This window comes from Centroberyx gerrardi, chromosome 6, assembly GCF_048128805.1.
Source record: "Centroberyx gerrardi isolate f3 chromosome 6, fCenGer3.hap1.cur.20231027, whole genome shotgun sequence".
NCBI classification, from domain to species: Eukaryota; Metazoa; Chordata; class Actinopteri; order Beryciformes; family Berycidae; genus Centroberyx; species Centroberyx gerrardi.
In genome coordinates this window covers 2,606,864-2,621,898 of record NC_136002.1, presented here as the reverse complement: position 1 = coordinate 2,621,898, position 15,035 = coordinate 2,606,864, and the positions used below count along the sequence as shown (strand labels likewise).

At 41.4% G+C, this 15,035-nt stretch overlaps 2 protein-coding genes across 2 annotated transcripts in view; both read left to right on the top strand.

The window, feature by feature from the left end:
• The window catches only part of snx19b (sorting nexin 19b), a 39,117-nt gene that overhangs the window by 8,896 nt on the left and 15,186 nt on the right, over nucleotides 1–15,035 (top strand). Inside the window, exon 11 of the mRNA XM_078284290.1 lies at nucleotides 2,833–2,962. Coding sequence (XP_078140416.1) covers nucleotides 2,833–2,962 — 130 coding nt within the window. The remainder of the gene's footprint in view (nucleotides 1–2,832; nucleotides 2,963–15,035) is intronic.
• The window catches only part of LOC139917005 (interleukin-18-like), a 66,703-nt gene that overhangs the window by 37,720 nt on the left and 13,948 nt on the right, over nucleotides 1–15,035 (top strand). The gene's annotated exons all lie outside the window — the stretch shown is intronic.

Sequence of the window (15,035 nt, the reverse complement as noted above, 5' to 3'; positions counted from 1 at the left end):
CATAGTTGGCTTTGGTTTTTCTTGTAAAGTAATTTTCTAGCCCGTTAAATGTAGGCCCAATAAAATTCCTTCATTCCCCAAGCGGTGCTGAACTCTTGTTGGCTTCACAATCGTGCTTTTGTCTGGTGGCTCCTGCCTGGACTGCTGGATGACTCATAGCAGCGGTTTACAGTTCACAAAGATTTTTCTTTTTGCTGACAATGGTTCAAGAGGTCATCGATACCAGTGGTTAAGCTATAATACGGTCAATTTAACAATAAATAACATTATCAACCAAAATTCTGTTTTGTTCCTGACTACATCAGGAATGTTTCCACAGGTATCCACGGGTCCTTAAAGTCTGGAAAACGTCTTAAAATAAATTCTTTACATTTAAGGTCTTAAAAAGAATGAAAATGACTTGAATCCACTTATTAGAGGCCTTATGTTCTCTGCATGTCCACTCTAAAATTAATACAGAACAGGGTTAGTAGTACAACATGCATCATATCTGCTTTACTAAACACAATTGGACTTCATGTCCCTTAACAAGTAGTTTCCTGATGTCCTTTTTCTTATACTGCTCTAACTTATTTTCCCAAGTGCTATAAACTGATGAAGTTTGATAACGACCCACCGCCTAATAATAAACCCTCTAAAATGCTGCTTTTCTAGTGGTTGGTGATATCTGCTCAAGTATGTCTAACTAGTGTTTTTACTGTAAACCTTGTGCAAGTGTCAGTACAGTAATAACTGTAGCCGTGTTAGCTGATCGCCATCTTGTAGAGTTCCTGTGTTTGACGTGTGAGCCAGCGCCCGTGGCGTACAGTGTGTAGACACTGGCAAGAGGTAGCACCAAAGCCAAATAGTGGTACGGTAATAAAGATCATACTCTTGAATTGGATTGAATCAAACATTTTAATCCTGATAAAATCCAGTTGTGAACTCCAAGAATTGAAATCGAATAGAAATGAATGGAATTGTAACATCCTTGCCTCTCACTAAAACCACTGCACTCTTCATTTCTGCTCGTCTGACTCACTCTGGCTTGCTTCACATCTGTCTGCTTCTGTTTCCCTTTGTGTCTGACCAACTGACTGACTCACCGACTGTTCTGTTGTGTACTCCTAGTTGCCTGTCTGCCTGACTCCATCACTTTCCATTAAGTGTCTTAATATAATTACAGTGGACCCTCTGATCGAAAACAGCTTGTTCCATTCCAGTCAATGTCTCCTCATCAGACGGAGCTCATGATTTGGTAACCGTTGGCATGTGGCTGTGGCTGAAGAGCCAAAGCCACAGGAATGTGACTTGGTGTCACTGGTGGGCAATCCCATCCTTTCACTTCTCCATTCCAAACATAAAGTTGTCATTTATTGTGAAATGCATTTTTTTTTTAATCCAGAGAGAGCAATTTCTTTAAGTTTCAAGTTGCTCTGTCTTGGCTGAGTTCTAAATACTGTTCTTCTTTTTTACCAGCTCTTTACTTGGGTACTATTTATGTTGTGAAGGTGACCTACAGGGATGAAGGGGCCCTTGCCTATATGTCCTTAACTGTTACAAGATCCTGGATTGTTTCCCACCGTTCACCTTGTCACATCACACACCACCGTTGCTCCATCATCTCTCCATCACAGGGAATCGCCATAGGAAAAACGGATGATCTCACTGACATCATATGGAAACTATCTCTGCCTTCGCTTGACATTGGAATGAGACTTTCTCTGTTTTGCCTGTTGTGCCGTGTTAGGTGTCTGGTCATTGTCTGATTGAAGGAGAGGTTGTCCAGTCCAGACGGTCAGGGTGAGCGGAGTGCCTGGTTCGGCTGACCAGACCCCTCTGAGCTATCCCGCTCCAGACAGCTCCCGGACTGACAGTTCAGCGAGGACAAATACACTGCATTCACGTCAGATGGGAATAACCGTCAGAACGGCTTGACAGTTCAAAGCAAACTTGATTGAATTCGTCAAGATGCCACGATTTAAGTTTTCTGTAGACTCGGGTTGCCCCTGATAAGCTTTTTCACACCTAACACACATGCACTTAGTGAGTGATACATTTGAGTTCATATTTTACAGCAAGCCAAACATTGCATATTGAACACAAACGAAAAATCCAGCAAGTAGTTCCCTACTATTGCAGTAAAGAGTTGTAATGGCAAAATAATGATCAAAATCATTCATTTAACCACCTGAAAGCTGAAGTGAACAGTATTTTCTAGCAGTATTTACCACCTGAAAGCTGAAGTGAACGGGGTTTTCTAGCAGTATGTACCACCTGAAAGCTGAAGTGAACGGGGTTTTCTAGCAGTATTTACCACCTGAAAGCTGAAGTGAACGGGGTTTTCTAGCAGTATTTACCACCTGAAAGCTGAAGTGAACAGGGTTTTCTAGCAGTATTTACCACCTGAAAGCTGAAGTGAATGGTATTATAGAGCAGGAAGCTCGTATTTGCTGTTTTTCCCCATATGATGTGAATGCAGCAACATGCAGAGGAGAAATCACACCCAGCAGAAGCAGCAGCATTTCAGTCCAGCCACTCGAGGGCAGTGTTGACAAATGTATGAAAGGGAATTTTGATTTGATTACACCACAAGTCCTGCATGGTCATCAGATGCGCCCCAAGGAAATGCATTACTCTGAAATGCTTAGTCAAATGCTATTGTTTGATATTAGATTCACTAAATATCCCTCTATCAACTAGATGCCGCTGTTGACCGAGACAAACGTCAGCCACCATGCACCATTGAACGGACATATATGCTTGTTCAAAATGGCAAAGACCATTGTATATTACCACAATATGTATCTTACAGTGTGACGTTGCAAGTGTTTGTGTGTATTTTGCATGCAGTGTCCGAGACGGCGCTGGCCGAGGTGGCTCTGAACATCCTGTGTCTGCTGATGAGGGAGCAGTGGAGCTGGCTGTGCACCGAGAACATCCAGAGGACCATCAGGTTGCTGTTTGGGACCCTCATTAACAGGTGATCCTCTACATTCATTCACAGCGGGATTTCTCCCCCAAAAACACTGCTACTAGTAATCCTAAACTAACAATGATCTAAAAGCAGAGTTTACACCGTGCTTCACAGGAAACAATCAAAACAAGAATAGGAGGAGATACAAATAGGAAACGCATTCAAAAGAATGTTGAAAGAAAAAAACATAAATCTATAAAATGAAATGAGAAAACATGAGACAACCCATGATTAGAAGTGGGGAAAAATCAAAAACAATGACATAATAGCAATCTGTAAAAATGTGTTTTATGATACTTCACAATCTAGAGGTCCTGATGGCAAAATCACAATCACCTCTAGTCTTGAGTCTAGACTGAGTCATGGACAGACATGCCACTGCTACAAAAATAGAAGCTTGGTAGAAACTTTGCTAGTTTTTACTCTTTCAGTTTCTTCTTAGCGGAAATAAGGAAGAGGAAGGCACACTTGGGGTGAAATGCAGAAATGGGACCAGGAGAAATGTAGCATAAGCATAGACTTGAATGCATACATTCACAGGCTTTTTATGAACAATGTACCTCTATCTTTACCACAACACAGTTCATCATAGTTTGGTAGAAAACAAATGATCCCTGTTCTTTATTGGGCAGTATCTAATAAAAAGGAAGTAAATGCTGTATTATTGTGAAAATGTAACTTTAACTCTAAATCCTCACATTTTGAATGTGACACAACTCCCATAATCCTCTTCTCATGAGCAAATGAATTCAGATAGCGTCAGGAGATAGGAGAAAGTCCTTCTGAGTTCTCCATCTATCAGCATTTGGACTGCTGCCATACAGTGATGTATGGTGATATATACTGTATATAGCTAAATCTTTTGATGATAGTAAGACAACACATACTCCAGCATTTTATAATAAATCATATTGTTGTATAAGCATTGTGTCTGTGTATGTAATATGTTATAAGCTTTGAAAAGAGGCCTCTAGTGCTGGAAGATGCAAAATGTAAAAAAGGGCCGTTCTCAAAAAATATTACCAAGGCACACTTTTTGTAGTGAAAAATAGAACAAAAATGATGAAGGCATGTAAGCCGAAACATAAGCCAATACAATAAAGGCTTTTTAATCACATCCAAATAAACTGATCACTAATTAGGTCTATATGGCACTGTGGGAGTGTACACAATCTGCAGTAAATGTATAACGTTATTGCAAAAAACATCTTCCTTCTAATCCTATTTTTAATGTCCATTTAGTTTTTGAGGGAATGACAATGCCACATTTCTTAAGACGTAATAAGAAGAATCCTAAATGCTAATCCTATATCAATCCAACAACTTGCCTCGAGAATAACTGGAAACTGTTCTGCTGTTGAGCAACATTCTGACCTCTAAAAGAATTTGTACTTCAGCAATGCTGTGCTTGGCTGTATGTCTGGTAAGTGCTTGGTTGGTTGGTTGTTTGGTTGGTTGACGGCACGCACTGGTATGTGAACTGTACGTGGACTGTGAAGGAGAACAAGTGTAGGTATTTTTGGCGGCCAAGGAGCCTTTTAACTGTGCATGCTCTGCTGTGAGTCACAACAGTTTATGTGTCGTGGCTGTCTGTGGTTCCAAACACTGTTATTTTGATATTCCAGCGCCAAAACACACCTGAGTCAAACGGTCTCAGGTCAAACTGATATATCGGTTTGCTGAAATATCTAATCAGCCAGTCAGTGTCGTCCACCTCTCATATGATGGATGTAATGCTATTTGTTGGTGTATCTATTTTCTTTTTCTTTTTCTTCTTCTCATTGCCATTATCCTGGGTTTCAGTGGAGAGTTTTAGTGTCCCATGATGGTCTAAATGCTGTTTCTGAGGCTTTTCCACCCTGACAAGAATACGATTCTTGGGGAATTGGCATGAAAATGGCTAAATGTAAAGATATTGAATATTGGCACAAAACTTTGGCTCCAACCCAAAATCAATCAAAATCATAAACCCACATCAGAGGGGCATGGGTAGTGAGGGGTGGTGGTCAGCTAAGATGTTATAACTCACTCACATTGGGAAGAAAGTGTTGAATAGAAAAATGGAACCTTATGGAACAACGTTCCATAAGGTTCTTGACACTGGTGGAGATCGTAATTGATTTTGATTGTGGAAGCAGATTTTACTCTTAGAATTGATTCTTATCTTTTTCTATAAACTATCCAGAGAATTGCTTCTTAATTTACATACATTTACATTACATCACCTTTATTCTTGCATTAATCAAATGAGCGTATGACTCATTTTGACATTTGGTTGTTGTTTAGAACAAAATGATAACCTAATTCTCATGGTCAACTGGGCGTGGGAGACAAGAGGTTCAGTAGTGTTGGAAATAAATCTCAATTTATGTCTTCACTTTGTGTCTTTCACTTTGTACTGATGCTTGTTTATACCACGACATTCTGGGAGCAAAAGCAATGTAGCACTGCTCAAGGGAAAAGAGGTCAAGCTGCTTTTGTGGGCAGACCTATGACGGCTGTGCAGAAGCAGGCTAAATGGTTTTCACAGTGGTTTCAGTGCGGTCCAAAAGCCATTGGCTGTTGGTTTTAATTACAAAATAAGGAACAGATATTATCACTGTCGCTGTGGTTTGATCAAGAATTCTTCTGGAGACCCCGTTTCATATCAGTTAACCGCCACATGGAATCCAGACCCCAAGCCCTGGAAAGCCTGGTCTCTCTCTCTATTTCACTAGGCCTACAGACTTTTTTTTATCATGGAATTCCTGGAATATCATGGAACTTTGAGAGGTGTATTCCAAATAGGGGAAGTCAGGGTATTTGATAAATTCCCTGGGGAATTAAGGGAATATCAGGGAATTTTACAAATCACTTTACAGGAATATAGCAGAAAGTATTTTTCAAGTTGTTTCACACATTCATGGCATTAATGTCCAGGATTAGATGAGATCCAGGATTATTGCAGGATTGTTATTAAAGTAGTATTTAAAGTAGACAATAGAGGACAATATTGCAACATATTTGCTTGAATTGCATGTTGACATGTACTCTGACATTCTAATATTGCTACAGTATGATTTAGAAAAAAATGTTCCTTGCCTTTTTGGTTTTTAGTGTGAGGTTTTATGCCATAAAGGTGTGAGGATTTGTCAAAATTGCAAGTATCTGCAATATTTGCAGGGAAGTTAATCTGGCACAAAAAAAAAATACTACAAAATTGCAAATTCCTCAGAGATTGCCTTTCCATGTGAAAACCAATAAGAATACATATTTTGCAATTTTTTTCATCCATCGAAGTGTTTTACTGGCATGCTATTTTTCATCATTGCTCTATTTCACATTCATACACATTTATACTACCTGTGAGCTTCCCAGTACAACTACAGGCTTCTGCTGTTGGCCTCACATGCCTACTATCTCGTCAGGTCAATATGTAAATTTGTCATGTTACATAGTCAGCTAATGGTACTTTTATCAAGTGTAGTTCCTCTTACCTTCTTAAGTTTTTTGATGGGAGCTGTGGTTAGAATCATGGCTGCCATCTTTGTAGCCACTGCTACTTGCTGCTACCTGGTGGCTGTATAATAATTACTTCAGTGACATCTACAGAAGCAGAACTCTTGATGACAGTATTACGATTCTAAGAACTGCTTCTGAATCAGGGAGAAATCAAATAATAATGTATTATTTCCCCTAATCTTCAATAGATGTGGGTAACATTTTAAAACACTTAATCTACTTCTTTCAAAGTAAACATGAGTGATGCCGCCACAATAATTCAAATGTCTTTTCTCCCCCTTTTTAACGGCGATTGCCTCTGGATGACACTCTCAGCCCGAAGCGCTTTTTTACGAGGTTTTCCGCTGTGAAGAAGTGATGGAAAATTCTAGATGGGAGGGGCCAGTGAGTCTGTGGGCTCAGCCAGGTCAGGACGCGAAGACACATGTTTCCTAGTGGAGATTCCACAGAGAGGGCTGTTTATGAGCTGGAGAGGGGACTCTGGCTTATGTACAATCGTTAATAAAAAGAGTAGACATTTTAGACAAGGGTCGACTGTCAGCCGTTGCGGTGTGCTGTCTTAAATTGAAAATTAGTGGCATCACTTGCCCTGCAAATGTACCTATATTTACTAGTTGACAGTAGCAAAAAGTAGTAGTGGTGATTTGTTTTTTTGTTTTTTTTACAATAAAGAAACATGCTCTTGATTTGACTAGAGAAGCTTACTTTCACTTTTTGGATAGCATGGCCTTTTTATTATTACAGGCATTGTAAATTGTGTGTGAGCTTGTGTGCATGCATACCTGCCCGCACCACTTGGCCCTCAAGAGAACGCGTGGCTTCGTCAACTTCCCAAGCATTTGTCACAGACAGGTATAGCTCCCGCTACCAGTAAACCGAACATGTGGACAATGTTCTCAGGTTCTAGTGTTTGTGCTGCTCTGTGCTCTGACCTCATGTTCCCTGGGGTGTCAGGGGCCCCGGCATATCAGTGCGTTGTACTGATGTTAGGCCCCTCTATTTTAAGAAGAAGCACCAGCCAAGTATGAAAGGCCTTGTGCTTTTGTTTGGCTTCCCCTATATTTGGCATCAGTCTGTCAGCGCCGCAGTGCCAGCTCTCTGTGTGGCAGTTATCTCCTTTCCTCTCATCAGCTGCATAACTTCACTAGCTTCTCATACTCCAGTCTGTAGTGAATGGTAGGGATGCTCTGGCTACCAATTGGTATTGACAAATACTCTCTAAATATAAAATTATATTAATAAATTAATTATAATGAGCTTTATTCATGTAGCACTTTTCAAAAGAGAGTTAAAAACACAAAGTGGTTTACAGACAAGCGATAATGAATAAAAGCCAATAAGATGCACAATAAAAAAATAAATATAAATATAATATTAAAGCCTTAAAGAGTTTTTTATAAATGATTGGAAAGATGGGTCCGGGTTTGCCAGCTTATGACAGGGCATTTCAAAACTGCAGGGCCAAAACCTTTGGTCTTTAGCCCAGACTTATTAATGGTCACCAGGACCATGTCTGAATGTTTTGGGATGCACTCCACCTCATAAGGAGTTAAAAGATCTGAGATGTAGCTACTCTAGGAGCCAGACCTAACCGAGCCTTAAAAGTAATCCATAATATCTTAAATTCTAAAACTAAACTAAAACAGGGCACCACTGAGGGCCACGGCTTGTTGATTGAGACAAGAGAAAAGGGATATATAGTAGTCAAGTAGTAGTAATATTGTAGTCACTCTGCAGTATGTAATGATCCTAACCCTGCCTCCTGTGATAGTGCAAACCCATTTTGTGAAGCAGAAACTGTGACCTATTTACTCATCTTTTGGCCACAACTTCTCTTTTATTTATTCAGAAATCATTTCAGTGTGAGTCATTTTTTCTGTTCAAACCAATGTCACTGACAGAATTCAGAGACCAGGCTCTTCTTGACCCCAACAAAAATAACATGCTTTACTTTCACACAGAGTTACGAACTACATGTCCTTGCAATAACAGAGACTCACCTTAACCAAGCAGTTACTGTGGTACAAGCACATCTTCATGGGTACAATCTGATTTGGGAGGACTTGTTAAACTAGTAAACTTGTTAAACTAGTAAACTTGCTACCTGCCTCTTCACTTGTCATTGTGGGACATGTAACCTTCAGCGGGAGGAAAATCTGGCAAAGCGAGACTGGTACCGGTGACACTTCTCCGTAGGTACGTTTAGCTTAGCTATTAGCATTTATGCACAGTGCTCTGCAGTGTTTGTCCTTGGTAGGCCTCCATACTGCAGTGGCTTTGCTGCATGTTATTTACAAATGTGTTGCGGTTTCTGTCACCCTCTATTGGTCAGAAAATGTCACTTATTGCAGCCTTAAGTCAGAGCTTTAAAGCTGCACTAGGCAAGAATTTTATGTAAAAATCCAGCTGACGTATCAGCCTAAACCACAAAGTGGGGCTGCAGTTGAGAAGAGTCTCCCATCCCCACTAATTGAGACACTGTAAATTCAAAGTTCATTTCTAGTGTCTGGTATGGGCAATGGTAGGAAATGTTTTCCACACAGGAAGTGACAAATCAAAACTTAAGCGTGAAATCCAAACTGTGTCCTAAACAGCAGTGAGCAGCGCTCTGTCCAGAGAAAGCTGGACTCACCAACATTAGATCTTTTCCTCTCTCGTCTCTTAAGTATCTTTTAGTATAAAGCATCACAGAGTGGCCGGGTTGGTAAACAAGAGTGTGTTTTGTGCAGTTTACTGACATCACCTTACAGGATTTCGGGGTAATGAAGTCTTCAAATTCAGTTGTGTTCAGTTGCGTCATGCAGCTTTAAAAATATATAAATTGGATTATTAATATTATTAGATGCTGGGGGTGGAATAGGAATCTCTAGGAGTCTATTTTGATGGTGGCACATATTGTGGAGTTGACTGTTTCACAAACTCTTTACTGAAATTGTTGATTATTATTCCCCAATAAAGAAAAGCACAGTAAAAGCTAATCCATGAATCAATGCTCCTGCGTACACCAGGAGCTCAAAGAAGCAATTTCCCAGAGAGTAGGCAAGAGCTGACTGTGCTGACATTATGTAGAAACTTTGTGGTGAAATTGAACCATCAGAGAAAGACCTACTATAAAACAATATTTAAGAGGTGCAGAAATTAGCCTTTAGATTATGATGGGAAGGAATTAAGTCTCCAGGATATAATGTCAAAAACAACAGGTTACCGAATTATGCAGCACCATATTTTGCAAGACATATTCAGTATAGAGGCAGATACAAAGATCATTACACATCATGAAGAATAAAAACAGAAATGGACAGACATTTATGGGTCAGCTAAAGCTGTTAATTCATCCACCTCCAAACAGATATGCACTGAAGTATATTGTTAAAGTATATATATATAGTTATACATAGTTATATAGTTATACTATACAGTTGTGGGAGATTATTGTAGCCCTTTTGCCCAAAAGAGTTTAAAAATAGACAACAAATTAGAAAAAAAAGTAGACACCTATCGGTCTATTCAGAAATCACATCAGAGTTGGCATAATGTAATGTTTCTGTTCAAACTCTAAAGTTCACAAATGCACAAAATGATTATTGTTATTTGTTTTTGTGCAGGAAGAAAATCTGAAATGTACTGTGTTTTCATTTTGGTCGATTTTTCATATCAATAAACCGGCAATTGGTCCAAGAATCCCATTTGGAGCATTTTTAGTAAATGGGACTGACAGGATATGTCAAGTGCTGTCAGGGTTATGATATAATCTGACATAGCTGTTTAGTGGGAGGCAAATAGATGCTGCAGGCAGCGGAAACCTTATCCATGCCAGTCTACAGCCGCATCGCATGCATGTCTGTCAGACTTTAATTGGGAGTTGAGAGTGGATGGAGACTGTGTGTGTGTGTGTGTGTGCATGTGATGGAACCAGGGTCCAACAGACCCAATCTGGGTCTGCGTGTGTGACAGGTCTGGCTGGAAAAGCCGTCTCTCTACTCCTATAAACGGGGTCCAAGGCAAGGCTCTGGTTTGGGAGATGTCTGATTTTTATGGACTGGAAAGTGGGACAGTTTAAGATGAATATAGTCTCTCTCTCTCTTAGACAGCAGTCTGGATGGAAAATCCAGCCGGGGGCCAGATCGTTGTCAGTGTCTAGATGTAGATGTAGCAGGTCTGCTTCCAGAGTGGAGCCGTTCTTGTTTCAACATCACAAACATTTTGAGGGAATAGATGATGTTCTGTTTGGTTGAATGTGAACTGGTCATGGATCTGTACCCATAACGCTTCCTTCAGTTGCCGCAGTGCTGATCTGGCTAGATGACCAGATCGGAGCAGTAACAGAGCAGTAAATAAAAAGAAGGGTAAACTATGACCTCCAATTGGTGATCATCATGAGGCAAACAACCACCATTGTAAAGAAAAAGCATGATGAGCACTATGAATTTATCTCATAAAGATTAATGTCAGCCCTAAAAACATTGTTTAAACTCAATTCCACAAATAAAAAGGTGGGTAAAGTGAGTTGAGGTGGGTTTGCCCTGCACTGCATCCCTGATCCAGAGGCAGGGAAACAAGAGAATGACTCCTATACTTGCTTACGTGCGCTGAATAGCACTGGCTGCAATTGTGTGGTGGAGAAACTGGGTCAATGGTGATGATGATACAATATAATGATTGCAATTAATCAAATTGCATCAAGTGGTTCAGATTTTCTCGGCAAGCTCTTTTCCCATTGGACTGTTAGTCAGTAACAGATTGTAGTATGGAACATTCCCTCTGCAAGTCCAGAGGACACGTCATATCTGGTGATGAACTGACATCTTTACCATGTCACGGCACAAGCAGCAGTCCTCCTGCAGGCTGGAGAATGTACAGGTGCTCTTTGTCCATGCACCTGTAACACCACGCTGACGCTCACCATGCACACACACACACACGCACACGCGCTCATTTGTCTTTTCTGGCTTGTCAATGGGCCGCTTGTTTGTCTGAAGTGCTGCAGCCACAGCCTCGCTGGTGTGCAGCACGTTTCACCTCCTCAACTCAACATTTGGCATCTCCGCTCTGTCAGTCTCCCGCTGCACCTGTCACGCCATGACATGATTCTTTATTTTTACTCCCTAAAATGGCATATTAATACTTTCATAAACAATTCCAGCGGTACCGCAAGTCCTCGATGACAGCTTGATGATGGAGGTGAAGAAGGAAGGGAAGACGGAGGATTTAAGACTTGTCATCAGTTAGAGAACGCTCTCGCTCAATCTTTCTCTCTCTCTCTCTCTCTGTCTCTCACTCCCTCTCTCTCTCTCTCTCTCTCTCTCCCTCTCTCCCTCTCACTCCCTCTCTCTCTCTCCCCCCTTTCTGCCCATTCTTGTCTCCTCTGCCACAGTGTTAATTAATATCCAGGGACCTGCCACTGAGATCCAGTGGCCCACTTGGGTTTCACCGGTGGTGAACAACAAGTTGTTTGGCATCAGTTGAAGTGGTTTCTGTCTCTCCACTGCACTATTTAGCCAATGACCGCATCGTGGCATTTGGAGAGAAGAGAACTTTGAAGATGTGGTCAGACCTCCAGAATTAACAATATATGTAATGTTGGCTTTTCTAAGTAGCGTATTTTATTAGAATACCCACGTGGCCACTCGCATGCTATTGCATAATTTGTTGTTTAAATTTAAATGTTGGCAAGTTGCCTTTGAATGATCGTGTTTGCACAGAGGATTGGCAGGTGGATTGCTTAAGAGCAGAGTAGCATGCTGTATCCAAGACTAACAGTCTGCTATTTTGTAAGTTCAATTCCAGGGTCTCACTGTATTTGCCAAATTGGACTTAAACAAATGTTAAAGTGATGTTTTAGTTGATGGCTCATATCAGTGTTTATGACAAATGTGTTTGCAAACACACTTTATATGAAAAGTCTTGACAAAGACTAGACACCATAAATTTCAAACATCAAATACTAGACTAAAATGATTTTTACATTTTCATCATTCAAGGCCAATATTTATTCTGAAACTATTGGACATTAAAGGGGAAATAAGTAGGATTTTTCCTGCCCCATAGCACAAAATGACTATAATATATCTACAGCGTTGATAGGGTACAGATGACTCAATGATTACTTCACCAACTGCTGAGATTTCTGGCTGTCAAAATCTCACTTCCTCTTCGTTTTGGAGCAACCGCTTCCCCCTCGCATTTTCAACTGCTCAGTGATGGAGGTCGGTGCTACGAGTGAATGTGTGTTGCAACGAATTTTGTTTTCAAGCCAAAGCAGCATTATTATTCCAGCATTCTGCAAGGTGATATATTACCTTTTTCACTAGATGTTTCTGTTGGATAGCTGATCTAATTAGCTAGTTGACTCGTTCTGTTTAGGAAATGCGATTTCAATATTTCTGTCACTGAAAGGCCACCATAAGCTGTTCCAGAGACCTGTTGATGATGCAATTCCTTGGTCACTGATAGAGGTCGATAAAAGTCATAAATTACTTAATGCTACATAATTAGCACTTGCAAGCTAGCTGCGTTAACTCATCAAATGATGCAACTTTATGAAAGGCAATACCAAAGCAGTGAAAAATACATGATTTGTGTAGCAAAGCTTATTTTTCTTGGTCAGAATAGAGCGACCCATCAACCAAATACTGTAGCTCGCAGTGTGAATGCAGGGTAAGACTAAAATGAAAACTGTTAAATTGTTTCCAAAATGAACACTGGTCTACTGGGCTAGGAAAACCCTCCTAGACCACTTTTCATCCACACAAAGGCCACAGCTCTTGCTGTACAGTTCAGGCATAACTCAGCACTCTAAGCAGCTCTCTGCTGCTGTCATGTGTTGAGCAGATCCATATGTTGTGATATATACCCATGTCAAACGGGTCATTTGCCTGGTAGTCTACTGCAGGCTCCCCACCATCACCGCCAGAGACAGAAAAAGACTGTTGGCATTAATAGGTCCAGGCACTCTGGTCTGAAATTAGAACATGTACAAATGTGTATTACCAAATAGTTTGTTTGAGATATTACCAGTATTGAGAGAATAGCCATATGTGTCTGGTCCTGAAGACTAGTCTATTTTTAACCTGGCAAGAATTCCACAGTGTTCCAGTTCTGACATAACTGTTGTTCTTTAAACTTATTCTCTTGGACAGAGTGTTTCATTTGGCGCCTTTGCCTAACTCTACAAGTGTCAGAGTTCATTTTTTATCATGTCTTAACACAACATTAGACCTCATGCCTCGTTATTGTCTGAAGACTTAATGATTCTCCTTGACAGCGATGCGGGGGATCCAGGGACTTCAGTCTCTCTCCTCTGAATGATTGGCCCCAAAACAGAGATCCCTCCTCGACTCGGGAGGTTTTTCTGACACCGCTGGTTGTTTTCACAGCGAGCTCTGTGGTGATATCAGAGTCTCCTGCTGTTTTCTGTTCTGCTGCTCCGCCTTGACTTATGGGCGCTGGGACCGGGCGTGAGGTACAAACAGAAGAAGACCCCATCGGTAGCTCCCAGCCTTCTTTCAGCACCGACACTCCCGGGCCGACCGTGCTGGCGGTCAGATGGGTGGGCCTTACCGTTTAAGCGGCAGATTTGGCATCGGTGGGAAGAGGAAGGAGGGAGGGATGGACGGATGAGCGGATGGAAAAGATGCTTGTTGCGTAACGGTGCAGGCTATCTATCAGCCTTGCTAGAGTGGAGGAGGTGTGACATCCCTGAACAGGCTGTTCCTGAGACGCGAGACAAATGCAGACACACTCTTCACAGTGGGATCACACTGTCTGAGTGGCTGATATCGCACCCTATGCTTCAGTTGGGGGTTTGCCATGTGTCATGCCACTATCACGTTTGCTCACGGCATTATTCACATCTTACACTGAGCTTTTAGGGAGTTTTCTGAGCCATAAATATTCTCTTCCATTCCTGGGTAACAGTAGTAGGCGGTGGCTTTCCTATTCTTACTGTCCTATGTAATGGTCTCAGGGGGACGGAATGGGTCACGTAGGTCAATTCTTGTAGAGGTTATGAAACACACTTATCCACCCCTCCCGTCCCCGCTCCCCCAATTTGGTGTCCATTTATCCGTTTTTAGCCCACCGCCGCTAGCGAGTCGTAGCAGCCCCAACTGAAATCCAGTGCCCCAGGCTGCTCCAGTGACAGGACATGAAAGGACGGCTGTAGAAACTGTGGTCGTGACGATGAGAGGCCCTCAGCTCGTTATTGTCCGCACTCTCGATAAAGTTAGATTTCCAACAAGTGCCGCGAGCTGAAACGCTATCGGGGTGTTTGCGAAACGAACCCGATAAGTGATAAACGCTGTGCCTTAAATAAGGACAGTAGTGGGATGAAGTCATGTACTGACCCTCTGCCCTCTTCACATTGCTGGTGTCCGTTTTCACCGCTCACCTGAGCCCGGGGCCCGAGACCTGGCTCCGTTACCAAAGTCATGGTTCATCTTCTGTCTCCAGAGGCATACTTGTGCAATGACATCTCGTCTCTCAAAAGCTCGCTGTCGGCTTATTTTAGCTCAAACGGGACCTGGTAATACTCGTCTTTGTTTACCGTAAATGGTAACGCATAGTTAGTTAAAAAAGA